We start from the raw sequence: 17,152 nt of genomic DNA on the forward strand, positions 1-17,152 counted from the left end.
GTACGGAACTCGCTCGCTGGAAACGACGATCACGGCCGAACTAGATTTACCCAGTCGTCTGGTACCCTGAATCTCATAACCTGGCACCACAAGTTCATGATCGATTTCCGGGTCGGTCGCTCCGTCGTACACCCCGTGAATGACTCCTCGGCATACTTCTTGCTTCGCTGAGTACGTGCTGACTTGGAGGTCTTTCTCTTGTATGCGCAGGAGTCCTATCTTCAGTAGCTCCTTTGTGTCAACGAGGTTGTTTTTGGAGATCAGGGCGACGTTTTGGCGGGCGTGCACACGGATAAGCGGGCACTCTCGTAAGGGAGTTAGGCAGGCTGCTCGAACGCTGCGACTCACCTCCCCCTCCACTTCACACACGTTTACGCCTCCTCGCGGTTTGACAACAACCCGGTATTCGAGCGGTTTCTGACTAGAAAGCTGTCTTAGAGGTTTCCCACCTGCATCGGCCTTGCCTAGTGTCTCCGCTTCTTTCACGGGCTCAGGCAGTCGCTCTCGACGTTTATCGAGCCTTGGGATTCGTCTTGGGTGTCTTTCCCGTCGTCTTTGACGCCGCTTGCAGTAAGTTGGTTTGCCGGTATGGGCGCTGTGGTGCGTATTTGAACCTGTGGCGCAAATATCACTTGATTCAAATGCCAGGGCAACCGGTCTAGTTCCGCGCTGGGCGCCCTTCCCCTAGCGGTGGCGGCTACAAGCGCAAAGCGCCAGCGCGCAGAGGCTGGTTGTCTCCGGCCGGCCAGCCGCTCGCTTGCCGGCCGTAACGTACGTCACTTCATCCTGGTCGTAATGGCCACTGTCTTCTCAATTTTAATTTCAAAATCGTTAATTTTTGACGGTCGTTTGCGCTACGCATACGCGTATTTCAGATGCCGTATTTTGTACCTTGCTGCCTCTTTAAGAAGTCTATTCGGAAATAATGTTTTCAAGAGATGGGATATTTAAGCGCTGTTGGTGTTTAACCTATGTAAACCTAGTTACCACTCGCGAAATGTTTCTTCGGCCTGGTTTTGAAAGACTATGCACACAGTGTTGCATGAAAGTTAGGACACACCTACCACACTTGCACTCCGGCGGCGGCGCATCATTGGTGGCGGGACTGAGCGACCAAGCGCCGGCGAAGTAGTCGGTTGACGTCTCGCCTAGTGACGTGGTACCGCAGAGGCGAGGCTCCGAGCGAGCAAAGCTGCGACGCTTCTCCGCGGCGGGTCACACGGCGTTAAGTCACTCCTGCTGCACTTGCGCTCCGGCGGTTCATGGTGACTGGGACGCGATGACCTAGCCAGACCTAGCCAGACATGGCGCAATAGGGCTTTCGCCCTACATGCTGTGGTCACGTGACAGGACGCCGCAAACGTTGCCGTCTTCTGGGATCTGCTATGGAGCAAGCAGATAAGCGGTTAATCTGTCCCGTTGTACCGATCTGATCACTGCGGTGTGGACGGCGATGGACTACGAACCTCCTCATGGTCGCGCACGCCAATGCGGCGACGAAGAGAAGTAGGGGCGGCAGAATGCGGTGAGTGGAGCCACACCTATTTATTTGCTCGGCAATTGAACACTAAGAACGCTAAGGCTTTCGCATACACTACACCACGAAGAGTGCTTAGGTGACCTACAATCGTTTAGCTCATTCCTGTGATGAACGGGGTGCTGATGGATAGCGGTGGAGGCAGACAAAGAATTCCCCACATTAACAACTGAAAACTGCAGCAGAATCAGGTGGTTCGTTAGAACAGGTGGCCGAGGCAGAGCGATGCTCATGGCAACACCATATCTGAGAATAGACATAAAATTACCTGTGGGGAAAGGGAAAGGGAAGGGGCAGCACGCGTGCGTTTAGTAGCGGCGCGCACTGTGTACGCTTGAGGAATCAAAAGAGCGAGCTCTCCAAACCGCCGGTCCGAGCGCATGAAGAATCTGGCGTAAAAACCAGCGAACAACACTGCATAGGTTCGTATTTTTCTCGTTGAGCGTTCATTTATAACAGCTGCACTGGTGTTTTTTTTTTCTGCGCGCTTTGTATAAAAGCACCAACGCGCTTGCCACTCACAGCGTCAAAGTTAAACAAATGTTTAAGAATTTAGGAATGTAGAGAGCAATAATGACCAAAGAAAGTAAGCACGTAATTTTCGAAGTTATTACGATGGTTTTATTATTTGAAGCCTTGCATCATTTGCAACGGGATTGCAGTCTGGATTTAAAAACTGTGTCCATTGTGCAGCGGGGTGCTTCGAAGAATGAGCGAGAAATGGTAGAGGCCTTCTTGGTCAAGAAAGGAGGAGAGAAATGCATCAGTGAGCCTTCGGTGGCGTTAACTGATAAGGAGGTAGCGTTTCTTAACGCAGCCTAGGATAACAACTGTGTGAGAGAGAGTTATGTGGCAACCTTGGGTTTTTGAAGGGGTGAGGGGTGACCCTTCTGCGCGTGCGTTGTTCTGGTGAATAAGTATTTATGGTAGTTCTTTCAATGAAATTTTGTTCTAAGTCCAGTGAGTGTCCTCGTCTTGCCTCTCTTTTGTAGCGTGTTTTCACTGGCTTTTCCCTGAATAGCTGCAGTACATTACCAGCGAGCCCGTTGAAGCTGCAGCCAAATTGAACCTCTGTTCAAAGCCTTGTTTTCATTTCTTGGTTATCTAAATTCCCTGGTTGTGTCAAAGGAATTCGTCATCCAAGATCGAAAACTATTATGTGCTTTGAGGTAATCCGTCAAATGTTGAGTACGCTTCCAAACAGTTGCAGTTTAGGGCATTTTTTTTTGACGCCGATGCATCGTGAAGTGGGATAATTCTAAGTAATCTATCGCAATTTTATTTCAATTTTAGGATATTCGCTCGAACATATTTGCCGCCTTCTTTAGTACTCCCTCGTTCGGACATCTCTACAGCCGTATGTTCAAAAATGTTTTTCCAGCTCTGCACCACAAGCAGCTCCTTCAGCGTGCGCACTATAAAAGTACAGGCCACAAAAGTTGTAGCTGTCACGACAAACGAAAAGGACACAACTCTAAACCATGTCAAGGGCGTTTAAGCAATCGCGTCACTGGCAATGAACGAAGTGCGTCATTCGCGCTTTCCCACGTTATTCTTCGCTATTTACTTTGGCCACATTGTTGCTCGTTAAAGCCCTTTGTGTCTGAGTAATACTCATCCAACTTTGTTCGTATGCAGAAAACATTTACTCATTTTATACATACCCCGTAGATATCGCTTCAGTTTTGATTTGGCAGAGTTTTCTAGGTAGGAAATAATGTGCTGAAAGATATCGTGTTATTGCTGCCTTCAGCTGCGTGAATTAGACACCCAACCATCGGGACCATGATATACAGTAAAAGCTCATTAATTCGAACTCGGTTAATTCGAACTTACAGGTAATTCAAACTGACACCCTGGTCCCGGCGCAGCCCTATATATTTCAATGGGGAAAAACTCCCGATAATTCGAACGAATCGGTATCCAGAACGGCTGATTCGAACTCTGATCCTCTGATTTCCATTGCTTCTCGCAGAAGTAGTCGGCCCAGGGAAGGCCCAAAATAGAAGTAATCGACCGAGTATTTGAAATTTTGATTGCCTCGGCACTGCCATGAGGATAAACGTGTTGTCAAGCATAAACAGTGTCATTATATCGAGCTTAGATCAATTAGTTTTCTTCGCTGTTCGAGCTCCGCCAACATTATTTACGAAACCGCTTGCCACAAAGGTGTCGTGGCGGTAGATTCGCGATAACGAGTCCAGAGGTGGCTTTTTTGGGTTCTGCCGGAGCATTGTGGCACGATGGCCATTCGCTCCAGCGCCCAGCCGCTAATTCGAACTCCGCTTAATTCGAACATTTTTATGGTCCCCTTCGAGTTCGACTTAACGAGATTTTACTGTAGGACCCTACTGACAGAAGTCCTAACAAAACGGCGGAAAAAAATTGTCAGGCAATAGATTGTCCCGGAAAAAGTTTCTGGCAATAAATATGGCAGAAGGCTTGCAATTTTCTGTATATAGCATCTTTGCACGTAATGTGAAGCAGATGGCGCGTCCGAGTCCCATGCCTCTTATTTGTGATGCCATAGTATCCCTTTTGGCATAAATGAGCGTATTCTTAGAGGTACAGGTTGGCATTACTCTCTTGGAGGAATGCATGAAAGGAGTCGTGGTGGGGCCCCCAGATCCACCGCTGCAAGTCGCATTAAGTCTTTGAACGAAGTTTCACACCACAGATGTATGTGCACGAAGTTGAGCTCGGCTGTATTGTTGGTGTTCACTTCATGCCGCCGCAACACAGTCATCTTAACGCGGTAATGTCAGGATGAACTCTCAGGGAGGTCAGACAGCTGTTCTCAGATAGAGGTGACCTGAAAGTCATTTGTCTATCAGTCGTTATAAATGATCTTTTGCTTAACTCTTTCAGAAGAGAAAACAGTGCACAGTGCTTTCACTGGGACCTATCCGTTGGAAACCTGGTCGAAGTGCATTGACAAACTAATCATGCACGAAATCAGCTCGCTCATTGGTCCACCCCGATGCTACCACATCATCGTCTTGTCCCTCATCTTCGTTCGCGCCATTCCATCGTCCTGGAACACAATGGCGGCGTTGTTCATCGCGCCAGACGTGGAGCACTGGTGTTCACAACCGAACCTCACCTATTGGTCGGAGGGGGACTGGAACAACGTGAACGACTCGGAGCTCGTAACGATGTTCGGGCGCAGTTCCTGCCTGGTGATCCCCATCCAATCTTTGCTCGTAAATAGCTCTGAGGAGCCCTTCAGCAAGTACGCAGCAGCGCCGTGCGAAGCCTGGACGTACAACGAGTCCTTGGAGGGGTCGTCGGTCGTGCCTGAGGTACCAGTGCTTTTACTTCTGTATTAATATTCATAAACGGTTATCACTTGTTGGTTGAAGTAGCGTTCGACAATGAAAGAATATTGAGATTGTTGAAAAGAAGCTCGGTAATTTATTCCTTCTACCAAAAGCAAACGGAAACCTTCAAAACCCAGGTCTTTACTCAAGGTGGGTGTGAACGCTTGCAAGGTTCGTGCTAGGTGCGTACAGGTAAAAGTAAGCGACAAAGTGAAAATAACAATGAACATCTCTGTCTCCTTCTCTCTCTGTCTCTCTCACTCGCGCGCGCGCACTCACGCACGCACGCACGCACCCACCCACACGCACACAGCACGGCGTTTCCACCTGTTTAATCGGACACCTTCGGGAAGGGCACTAATCGGAGTTTCGTTTGTTTCAGTGGAACCTAGTGTGTCAGCATGAATGGAAGCGCTCAATGATGACGAGTGTGGCCTTTGCGGGTTACCTCCTGGGTTCGTTGGTCATGGGCCACTTGTCCGACAGGTAGGCATAGGACGGATGCGCCTGTTTGGCCCTGAGGTCAAAGGTTATACTTCAAAAGCCCCAAAAATCTAAGCGAAGGGTATACATCATCAGATGTTGGCCGGAGCTTAATGACATGTAGCGCAGTATGTGTACGTTGGCATGCAGTCAGTTTTCTGTGTGTAGCGTTTACAGAGTCGCAGTTCGCTATAGGCCAACATGTTTTTCCCTTTCCGAAGTAGCGTTCAGTTATAATGCAGCAATAACTCCGTATTCTGACTGCCGTTAATGGGTAAAAGAGGTTGTTTGTTAAAACGTATCGGGAGGGATGGCTTGAGGCCTACGTGATAGTTCTTGGTCGTTAAAAGTAATTTGACGGGAGACGTACGCTGGCATTGAGCTCCAGTTGCGCTACTGCCATGAGAAGGCAACGTATGTCACTGCTTTATCCCACAACTTGTCTTTCCGGCAGGTTTGGTCGTCGTACCGCATTCTTTGGCTCCGTCTTCTTGGCTGCGCTGTTCGGAGCCACGGGTGCTGCGTCGCCGTCCGTGATGTGGTACAATGCGCTGCGCTTCTTCACTTGCATTGCCATCGCCGGCATTCAGACGAGCTCAGCAGCTTTACGTGAGTAAGTTCTTTCAGAACAGCATGTGTTCGTGCAACCACACGTGCGTGCAAACAGTATTTGTCGAAAGGGCATATGGTACGCCAAGAGTTCCTGGTCCACAAACAATTCAAAGCCAAAATAAAAAAAAACTTAGCGTTGAAGTGTGGCCGAATGATTCGGTGAAGCAAAGAATGACGAGAGCATTCGCCAGCCTTTTCGCTTGAGAAAGTTAATTCATGCTATAGAAGTTTGTGTCTACGTTCTTCGTTGTCTGATCACTTTTGGCATGTCCTAGCAACTGCTGGCAAAGACTGGACATTGACGTTCACTTAGGAGATATATGTAGCCAGCGACCAATGGTGGAATGGTGATTTCCGGGGTGTACAACACCTCACCAGGGACGTCGTGAGGTGATGTTAATGACTCCGCCATTTGCCTGGGCCGCTCTGGACGACACCACCCCTTTTGTTGTGGAAGGTTTGAATGCGGATATTTAGGATCCAAAGACAGGATGGTTCACGGTGCTGGTGACGGAGGATTTTGGTTTGCGAACCCTCTCACATCCGAACCGGCCATTTATCCAGACCTGACGTTGTCAAAAATGGGCAACCGGTTGTGAGCACACCACTATGTTTGATCACAGTGACCACGCAGCCGTTGTGACCATCACTAGTTAACAAGGAACAAATGGTTCAATAAAGCTCTTCTAACATCAGTTTGTGACCACGATATTTATTCAACTTTGCTGGCCAACCATCTTCGCGTAGTGGAATGTTATTAAATTTTTTTGCTGAGGATGTCCGCCCATTCAAGCTTTAAGAACCTTCGTCGACTTTTTTTCTTTTGGGAACTTTCATCTTTGCGCGATGCTCTACCATACTATGTAAACAGATTGTCAGAAACATCCCCGAGAACTCGTGCGCAGAAATTTCAGCAGGGCAAATTTTTGCGCGACAGCCTTGTCATTTCTGCACAAAAAATTGCCTTTTGCCAGCGAAGGCAGCACCAAAGTTGCAAACTACACCAAAGGTAGCAGGCATAACAATAAACCAGTCATAAAACGCCCATATCGCCTCGACTGCTGTGGAGTCGGATAGAACCATAAAACGCCAAGCTAGCAAAGCGTGGACAGGTCGCTGTCTACAAAATCAGACTATCTACAAAATAAACACTAGCAATTATTTTGTCGTTTGCGCTTCACGGAACTAACCTAATACACAGGTGCATACTGCCTGATGCATCTGTGTGCATCACGGAGTAGCATGAGGTGGATGTTGTTGGATGGCTGTATTTTTTTCCTGCTTTGACATCAGAGTTCGCATTTTGCAGGTGCTTCGAGTACCTGTACATTTCTCCCGGTTAGTGTGAATTAGGGCTTGCTGTAGAGAATACTGAAGTTCCTCAGCATATCAGAAGTAATTTCACATTGTCCCTTTTAGTTAACGAGCTCATGATTCCGGTTATGCAGATAATAATTTCTTGTTCCGCGCAGGGCTGTGCAAGTTCCATTTGGTAGCCTAAATTGTCGCATTCAAAAAATGGCTAGCTTCGTCATTTCATCCGCTGTTTTTGTTACATATTCGTATTTCTTCAAATTTAGTCCCTACACTGTTTTTTTTATTCTCTGACAGTTTCTGCAGAGCCTAGTAAAACACTTCTTTTTGGCGCCGCTGCTTGTTTGTAGGCCCTGTTTGCCGCAGCATAACACAGTTGTTTATCCCCTGCTACGGCGGAAGGTAAAACTAGCCGTAGGGCTCGTTCCAGGAGCTTTGCACCGTTTAGCATATATATATATATATATATATATATATATATATATATATATATATATATACAGAAAGATAGGTCAGCAGTCTACAACGCCAAAGGAGGCATAGGGGTGCGGTTAGGCTCTTTTCTTTTCCACTACGGTTAATGAGGTAAACATTTTTTTTAATATACAGAAGAAAGAAAGAAAAACACGCGCCCAGGGTGGGGACCGAACCCACGGGACCGGTCCCCACTATGGGCGCGTGTTTTTCTTTCTTTCTTCTGTATATTAAAAAGAATGTTTACCTCATTAACCGTAGTGGAAAAGAAAAGAGCCTAACCGCACCCCTATGCCTCCTTTGGCGTTGTAGACTGCTGACCTATCTTTCTGTATTTCCTCAACGAGCCCCTCATTTCCTTACTATATATATATATATATATATATATATATATATATATAGATATATAGAGAGAGAGAGAGAGAGAGAGAGAGAAATAAAGGCTGGCAGTCAAGAAAACCTCGGAAAGCAAAGCGGATGATATGGTTGGTCATAGAAAGAGATAAAGAATTTGGAAAGAACGAAAGTGGAGGAAAAATTCCCGCCAGGTGGGATCCGAACCCACGGCCACCAGAATACCAATCTGGTGTGGGTTCGGATCCCACCTGGTGGGCATTTTTTCTCCATTTTCTTTCTTTCCAAATTCTTTATCTGTACGACCAGCCATATCCTCCCCTGTGCTTTCCGAGGTTTTCTTTACTGCCAACCCTTATATATATTGAAATAAGGGTTGGCAGTAAAGAAAACCTCGGAAAGCACAGGGGAGGATATGGTTGGTCGTACAGATAAAGAATATAGTATATATATATATATATATGTATATATATATATATATATATATTGTTGCGTCTTGTTGCGAGTTGTAGCGACCGCAGTCTGCTGGTAGCGGGGCCGGTCGCCTTCGCTTCGTCGAGCCAGGACTAGGGGAGAGCTTAGAGCAAACTCAACGGGTTTATTTACATTTTTACCGTGAGTTGTAGAGATGAAGACAGAAGACAGATCCTGGCGGGCCGCAGCACGCCCTTTTTGTTGACCCCCGATCCCTAGTTCCTTAGGTTAGGGATCCCCATACAAAACAATGCGGACCAATGGTGATGTGTACGTTCCTCGCTGTGAAGCACCGCCCTCGGGTAGGGACACGCCTTTCAGGTATGTCGGCAGATGCACAGCACACGCACACACACACACCCTTGCCACTCGTCAGGAGCCTGTAGTAGAGGGGAAGAACGGAAGACGCGCGGGCGCCGCGTATCCTTTTGGTGTCTGCCGCACGCTGCGTTCCCAGGGAGCCTAACAGCACAGATTAACAAGGTTCGTGGAATCACTCCGGGAAGGGTTAATGGCTTGACCATTGCCACTGCCTTCTTCGCTGTGCTGCCGCCGCCACTGGGTCCCATTGTCCGGTCGTCGCCGTCTGGGCTTTCACGCGCACACGCGTTCAGTTGCTTAGGCCGGGGGAAGACCGGCGGCTCCTTAATCCCTTTTGGGGCAACAACACTCAACGCCGCTCAAAAGCCGCTGTCAATCAGTGGACGCCGCGGCGTCGTGTCGGCCTCCTTTCGTTTCCGTCGACAAGCGGTGGGGTGGTCGACCGACGGGCGACTGACCCGCGCAAACATGGCGCCAGTGAGTCAAACAGCTCCTCCGCCGACGGGAAGATCTCGGACGTCGTGTAGTATCAGCTGCTCGACGGGAGAGATCACAGTAGCAGCATTCTTCCAGCACCGTTGAAACCACAAAGACCAACCTCCCCGAACCAGCAAGCGCCGGCAATGAGTTTTCGGCAACCAGGCTGACCTTTCAAAGGTGCTACCATGCACCTACGCTTTTTTTTGCATATGGCAACCACACTAATACTCTTGCTCACAGCTAAAAACTTAGACTGAATTACTTAAAACACTACTCAAAATCACTACTGAAAAACGTTCCTCAACTGAAAACCAAATTAAGCAAAAGCGAAAAAGCTAAAAGGCTCTGCTCAATGTGTCAACATTGGCGTTGGCGGAACCCTTCTTATACTTCACAGTGAAGTTAAGCTCCTGAAGCGCAAGGCTAAGTGTAGTAGTCGCGGATTCTTTCCCGACATTTGCGACAGCCACGTCAGTGGGCTGTGGTCAGTGACGAAGACAAAAGAAGTTCCATAGAGGTAGCAGGCCAATTTTTGGGTGGCCCACACATTGCAGGTACGTTCTTTTTCTGACGCACTGTAGGCCTCCTCGCGAACCGAGAGTTTCCTGCTGGCGTACAGCACAGGGTTCTCGTTCCCGTTCTCATCCTCCTGGCAGAGTACTACTCCTAAGCCTCTGTTGCGGGCATCGCATTGCACAGTAAAGGGACGATCATAGTTCGGTGCATGCCGTACGGGCAAGTTTACAAGAGCCGTTTTGAGGCCTTGGAAAGCATCCTCCATTTCTGGTTGCGGGAATTCGCTAACCGCCTCTACTTTCAACTCGTCAGGTCGCCTCCTGCCCTGCCCTACCACATGCCCTAGGTTCCGTACTTCGGCGCGAGCTAGCTGGCACTTAGCCGGCTTCGCTGTCAGTCCAGCGTGTGTCAAACGTCTAAGGACATCGCTAAGATGGTACAGGTGGTCTTCTCAAGTATTGTAGTACATATCAAGGTCGACTAAGTAGAGAACAGGGTATTCTTCAGCCCCCTGCAGAACTCGGCTCATCAGCCTTATCCCGTACTTATCCAGGAAGCCCGCGGTCAGTACGCTGGTGAACACTGAGCCCGGGCCGCACAGTATCTCCTGAGGAAAGCCCACTCTCGAAAAAACAGACAGTAGTGCGTTAACTACTTCTACTGAGCTTTGCTCCTTTATTGGGATTGCCTCTGGAAATTTGGTTGCTAGAAAATCAGCGGTAAGCAAATACCGGTAGCCTGATTTTGTCGCTGGGAGTGGTCCCACAACGTCTATTACCAGCCGCTGAAAGGGCCCTGAAATGAGCGGAAGAAGCTCAAGTGGAGCCTTTCCCTTCTCGTGCGGTTTTCCCACTCTCTGACAGGTTTCACACGCTCTTACGTGGTTCTCAACCTCGGTGAAGCATCCTAGCCAATAAAACTCCGTTAGGAGCCTAACTTTGCTCTTCCGAGCTCCTAAATGCCCCAACCGACCAACTCCGTGACAGAGATCAACAATGTAATGCCGATACTTAGTCGGAACTACAATCTGGTCAAATGCGCGACCTTTTGCATCCTGGTAGTGGCGGTACAAGATGCCATTTTTGACGGGAAAACTGACAGTCTTCCTCGCCACCCCTTCCCTGACGGTGTTCCAAATCTCCTTAAGGCTGGGATCGCTTTTCGGCTGCTCGATGAGCTCGTCTCTTGTCACTTTCTCCCGTACATTGTCTAGTGATTTGGATACAGGCAACACGAGCAGCCCCTCTTCCGATTCCCCTTCAGCTATATCAGCGCTAGTCTCCTCCTCTGACCCTCTCTCTTTTTTTCAGTAGGCGACGGGATAGTAGACTCCGCTGTGCTGACTCCAGCTGGTGTTGCTGTACTTCCTGTGAAACTCGGTTCTTCCCGCTCTAGTTCGGCTGCTGGCGTGCGTGCTTTAGCTCTAGTCAAGGCTTGGACTGTTCCCTCCTGAAAACTTTTCCCTTGTTCTCTAAGCAGACGGTAGGTCTGATTCGAGAACAAGTAGGAGTACTGCGAGGGCAGCTTGTCTGACACCGCCGCTTCCGTCTCTACTTCTCCGAACGGCCCAATGATGACTACTCGAGCTACCGGGAGACAAATGCTTCCCTCTTGCAAAACCGGTTTATTCCATGCGCACTTGCCGTTGTAATCTGCTTGTGCCACATAGTCCGGGTGCACCAGATCAATGGTTGCCCCACTGTCTTGTAAGACACGGCATGGCTTCCCATTCACTGTTAGGTTAAAAAGGTAAGGACTAAGTAGCTCATCGCTAGTAGCCGAGTCAAAAGTGTACGAAAGGGCTGGCCTGGGCCTACGACAGCCTATGGCAATGTGACCGACCTCCTTGCATTTGTAGCAGGTAGGTGGTTGCCTAGCGTCAAAAGGACTGTTTTTGGAAGAACTCTCCGAAGCCTTTCCCTCCTGTTTGTTTTGTGATCCTTGACTACTTGCAGTGAAGTCCGCCTTTTTCTGTGCCGTCATACCTGCGCCAGCCCCCTGCTTTCCCGTCCAAGGTTTTCCTCTATCTCCCGCTTTTGCTGGAGGAACCTCGTCCCTTTCTCCCCGGCGTGACGCGTACTCATCAGCCAAGTCGGCAGCTGCCTGCACTGTTACTACTCCGGCCCTGTCTTGGATCCAGAGCTTCATTGGCTCGGAAAGCTTAGAAAAGAACTGTTCGAGAGCCACTACTTCAAGAGCCTTTTCGAAGTTCCCAAAAGCGCTGGCTCCCTTCATCCATTCTACCAAGTTTACCTTCAACTCATAGGCAAACTCAGAATACGTGCTGCCCTGCTTCTTTGTCACATTGCGAAACCGCTGCCGGAACGCATCTGACGAAAGTCGGAACCTCTTTAGAAGGCTATCCTTCACTTTGTCGTAATTGTCCGCATCCTCCACCGGAAGCCGCGCGATCACATCCGCTGCTTCACATGGCAGCAAACTTAACAAATTTCGAGCCCATGTGCTACGGCCAAGCTTCGCTTTTTCACAGGTTCTCTCGAAGTTCACAAGAAAGAGGCCCACATCTTGCCCTACTTTGAAGGGTTGCATTAGCTTAGATAAATCACAAAGATTTTGTCTTCCTGCTACCTCTACTCCTTGAACCTCAGCCATCTTCCTCACTTCCACTTCCAGGCGCAGCTGTTCTACTTCCAGTTCTTTTTGCTTTAGCTGGCACTCCTGTTGCTTTAGTTGGCACTCCTGTTGCTCCCGCTTTTGCTCGCGCTCCTGTTCCTGTTGCTTTTGAATCTCATTCCACGTTTCTGTAATATCTTCACTGGTAAGGTTCAAGCCCCCGATAGCGCGAACAATTTCGTCCTTCTTCATCCCCGAATCTACTTCTGCTCCCAGCTCCTCCCCCAGAATCAGCAGCTGATTATTCAACAAACGCTTCCAATCCATGACAGAGAACTAGTGTGGTGCGGCTCACTCTCTACCCAGAAGTTCCGGAAACAACTGCTTCTTTGGTAGCCTCTACCAGCGAAAAGATTGCACTTCTATCTTATCAGCCTGGCAACCAAAAAAACCAAAGCCAGCACTCACCAGTTCACAGCTGTCAGTCTCCGTGATCTCGGCGTGTTGATCATTCTCCGTCCTCCAGGCTCAGATCCACCCGCTTGCCATCCAGTTGTTGCGTCTGGTTGCCAGTTGTAGCGACCGCAGTCTGCTGGTAGCGGGGCCGGTCGCCTTCGCTTCGTCGAGCCAGGACTAGGGGAGAGCTTAGAGCAAACTCAACGGGTTTATTTACATTTTTACCGTGAGTTGTAGAGATGAAGACAGAAGACAGATCCTGGCGGGCCGCAGCACGCCCTTTTTGTTGACCTCCGATCCCTAGTTCCCTAGGTTAGGGATCCCCATACAAAACAATGCGGACCAATGGTGATGTGTACGTTCCTCGCTGTGAAGCACCGCCCTCGGGTAGGGACACGCCTTTCAGGTATGTCGGCAGATGCACAGCACACGCACACACACACACCCTTGCCACTCGTCAGGAGCCTGTAGTAGAGGGGAAGAACGGAAGACGCGCGGGCGCCGCGTATCCTTTTGGTGTCTGCCGCGCGCTGCGTTCCCAGGGAGCCTAACAGCACAGATTAACAAGGTTCGTGGAATCACTCCGGGAAGGGTTAATGGCTTGACCATTGCCACTGCCTTCTTCGCTATGCTGCCGCCGCCACTGCGTCCCATTGTCCGGTCGTCGCCGTCTGGGCTTTCACGCGCACACGCGTTCAGTTGCTTAGGCCAGGGGAAGACCGGCGGCTCCTTAATCCCTTTTGGGGCAACAACACTCAACGCCGCTCAAAAGCCGCTGTCAATCAGTGGACGCCGCGGCGTCGTGTCGGCCTCCTTTCGTTTCCGTCGACAAGCGGTGGGGTGGTCGACCGGCGGGCGACTGACCCGCGCAAACATGGCGCCAGTGAGTCATAACAATATATATAAGGGTAGCAGAGACATAGACAAACGAGAAAGACGTAGAAAATAGAAATAAGTTTACTGACGTTTCAGAAAGAGTATATATATATATATATATATATATATATATATATATATATATATATATATATATATACTGCCTTCTCCTGTCTTTCCATTCTGTGGGGGCAGTAAACGTTCATTTCGCATCCTCCTCCTTAATGCCATTTTACGAGACAAGAAATACGACAGTCTTGGTATAAAATTGCTAAATTGCAGTGAGGTGGAACCACAGCTTATGGGGTGACGTCATGGTTGGAAAATATCCTACTTCTATCAAGCTTAGGCCAAATATCATCGGGAGGTGCGGCTTGGTTCATGCCTGATATGTTTGAGGCGACCGGGTCGGTACCTAATTGTCACGTAATTGTAGTTAGTAGAGTTCCGTACTGTGGTACAACATATTTCTAAGGAGTCGACGACTGCGCTGATCATAGCGGAGTTGGGAGAAGTTAGGCTTGACTGTGCACCATCGCTGAAAATGCTTCATTTTGTATGAAACGTGAGCGCAGGTTGATTAAGCACGAAGCACTGCCTGACGCGTAATCGCATCACTACTCTCTATATAGTGGGAAAAAATCGCCATGACACCCACGCAATGTAGCATGAAAGGATAATATAGCGAGGGGATGCCGCAATACTGATAGTAATAGCAAAGGGGGGAGGGGGAGAAATTAATTTTATTCACATAAAGGATTAGGGCACGGTGGGCGCCGCGCTGAGAGTCGCGAAGACTGAGCTGCTCGAGTCACGAGCTCCTTCTGGAGCTGGGGGTCCGAGCAGTTTAACGCCTCCATCCACCGGTCAGTGGAATTAATGGGAGGGAATGGGTCCTCTGCACAAGCCGATATTTGGTGTTGAACCGTGGCCCTTTCACCGCAGCGGCGATGAGGTGAGGATGGGTAGAGGGTGGGGTGGACACGATGAAGGATGGCTCTGCAGGCTAAGATTCCGTTTGGAGTTGAAGCAAGACACGTTCCTCTTCCAAAGTGAGGGATGAGTGGGTGTGGGAAGCTTGCGGTTGGAGATGCGGTAAAGATGTGCGATTTCTCTGAATGTGAGGAGACGGTCCCTGGTCGATCTGGCTCCATGAAGGGAAGAGTCCACATCACACGCCCGGGTGACAAGTGCTTGGGCTTCCGCGTGGGCCGTCTCTATCCCTCGAATGCCCGTGTGAGCCGGGAACCTTTCGAGTTCGACCTGGTCGTATGGCGAGTTTAGGCAAGGAATGTTGTTGGCCGGGGTGGAAATTAGCTCTTTGGCAAATTTTGTACAGCCGTTTTGGATTACGAGAATAAAATGTCAGGGGTGGTCCTTTGGGATAAATGCCAGTGCGATTGCCGCCTCTTCCATGACATGCGGGTGATGGGTGGGAAGGGTGACGGTGGCAAGAAGAGGAGATGATGAGGGGTGAGTTACAGCAATGGCGAATGCTTTTTTTGCCGATATTCTGAGGCATCGACATAGAGTGTTGCTCGAGAAGGGGGAACTTTTTTGTCTAGTATCGTGGCTCGATCAATCCACCTTTTAAGTATGATGTGTTGGGTGCATGTTTTTGGGGAGCCGCCACGGTGGCTCAGTGGCTAAGGCGTCGCGCGGTTGAGCACGAGGTCATGGGTTCGATTGCCGGCCTCGGCGGCCGCTTTTATGATGAAGGCGAAAAGCAAAAACGCCCGTGCGTTCGAGATTTTGGCGCACGTTAAAGATCTTCAGGTGGTCAAAATTAATCAGGAGCCCTCCACTACGGCGCGCCTCATCACCTCCGTTGCGTCAGCGCGTTAAACCCCACAATCAATCAATCATGTTTTTTGGGAGCGGTAAAGCGATCATATGATTTCTGATTAATGATGTGATGCAGTACAATGACTCAGGGCTTTGAGCTGTACCGATCCCGACCCTCTATGCCGTGGTGTTTTCGCATCAAAGCACGCCAGCCTACTTAAACGTCCCGAGAGAGGGTAACAAACTTTATATGGCAACCCAAATTTTCCCCATTTAGCTGTCCCCCAAATTCGCGTCACCGCGGAGTGAAGTGAGGATTAGGTGCGATTGGAGGTTCAAATAAAAATAAATAGAGTTCATTGACTGCGAATGGACCTTCAAATCAAAACAAAAAAAAGGTAATAGGACTCTCGCATATTGATATAAGGTTGCGTGTGATGCCGTGTCAAAATATGTATCCTTAGAACTGCATTTGAAAAATGCTATGAAGCCGACTTTGAATAAGCTCGGTGAGGAGCTTGGTTTTTGTAAAGGTCGCTTTTCCACATTAGGGGGTGCAGCAAAGCCTACAGAGGAAGAAATATTTGGTTCTTGCGTTTTAGCGGCGTAACAGACCCGGCCACAATAAACTCAGCTGCACTAAACTCAGCGACTTAATTTAGCGACATTGCCCAACCACAAGCGGTGCTTACGCCTGCACACCATAAGTGAAAGCTTAGGTGTCGCGTACATTCCCTTTAAGCTAATCCACGAGAGTTTTCCATATGCCGAACTTCTTCCCAAGATTCACCAGAGTCCCTCTTAAAAATTAGCAGTCGCTTAGCTCGGGTATGCCAGGATATACGTAGCGTGAGCTAAGATTCAGCTGGTTATTCTTAGGTTTCCTGGTTGTCTAGGATTAGCTTGATTATCATGCTTACTGTTGCTTAAACGATTTCCAAATCAATCCAATCCAACCTAATCCAATCCAGTCCAGTTCAGTCCAGTCCAGTCCCATCACTGCTCTTCGCCCATGGCTCCTCCCGCAACACGGCTCTCCTGTAGCCATGCGAAACAGCTATCACGCGGCCCCGGCGCTCCGGCGCAGCGTCAGACTTGTCTACTGCGCAACGGAGGCGCACAGCTAGGCACGCGCCTGCGTCAGTGCGTCTGCCGCGGCTATGACCTCACTCCTCTGGAATGCGCAGACCAGCGAATGTGCAGACTCAATTCTCTACACACCCGTACTCCTATTGGATTGGATTTCAATCGAACACAATCCAATATAAACCAATTCAATCCAATCCAAATCCAATCCAATGCTCCTCGCGCTTGCGCAGAACGGCCCTTCACGGCCCACGCGAAACTGCTCGTCCTCGGCCAGTGTAGCTTACGCTACAAAACCACACACACACAAAAGTATTGGTGTAGCTTGTACAAGTGGTGCAATGCTGGAGAGGCAGAGCTGGGGCACTGCCTAGGTTCTTCGGTTTTGCCCAGATTTGCTAGGCTTTTCCAAGTTTTTGGTTTTGCTATGTTCTTGCTGGTCTGGGCTAAATGTTGAGGGACGTGAGAACAAGTTTAGACTGATTTTACA

General features: G+C 49.1%; 1 protein-coding gene across 2 annotated transcripts in view; it reads left to right on the plus strand.

Moving 5' to 3' along the window:
• The first annotated feature begins 409 nt into the window (after positions 1-409).
• The window catches only part of LOC144158950 (solute carrier family 22 member 6-A-like), a 34,066-nt gene continuing 17,323 nt past the window's right edge, over positions 410-17,152 (plus strand). The window contains exons 1-4 of one of the 2 annotated variants that reach the window (XM_077690162.1): positions 410-570; positions 4,406-4,839; positions 5,240-5,343; positions 5,795-5,949. In XM_077690162.1, the coding sequence (XP_077546288.1) occupies positions 4,483-4,839; positions 5,240-5,343; positions 5,795-5,949 (616 nt within the window). In that variant the 5' untranslated portion in view covers positions 410-570; positions 4,406-4,482. Of the gene's footprint in view, positions 571-1,863; positions 1,960-4,405; positions 4,840-5,239; positions 5,344-5,794; positions 5,950-17,152 lie in introns of those variants that run through there. The other variant, XM_077690163.1, reaches the window with a different exon arrangement.

This window comes from Haemaphysalis longicornis, unplaced genomic scaffold, assembly GCF_048455015.1.
Source record: "Haemaphysalis longicornis isolate Haplotype H1 unplaced genomic scaffold, Haemaphysalis longicornis Haplotype H1 scaffold_10, whole genome shotgun sequence".
Lineage (NCBI taxonomy): Eukaryota > Metazoa > Arthropoda > Arachnida > Ixodida > Ixodidae > Haemaphysalis > Haemaphysalis longicornis.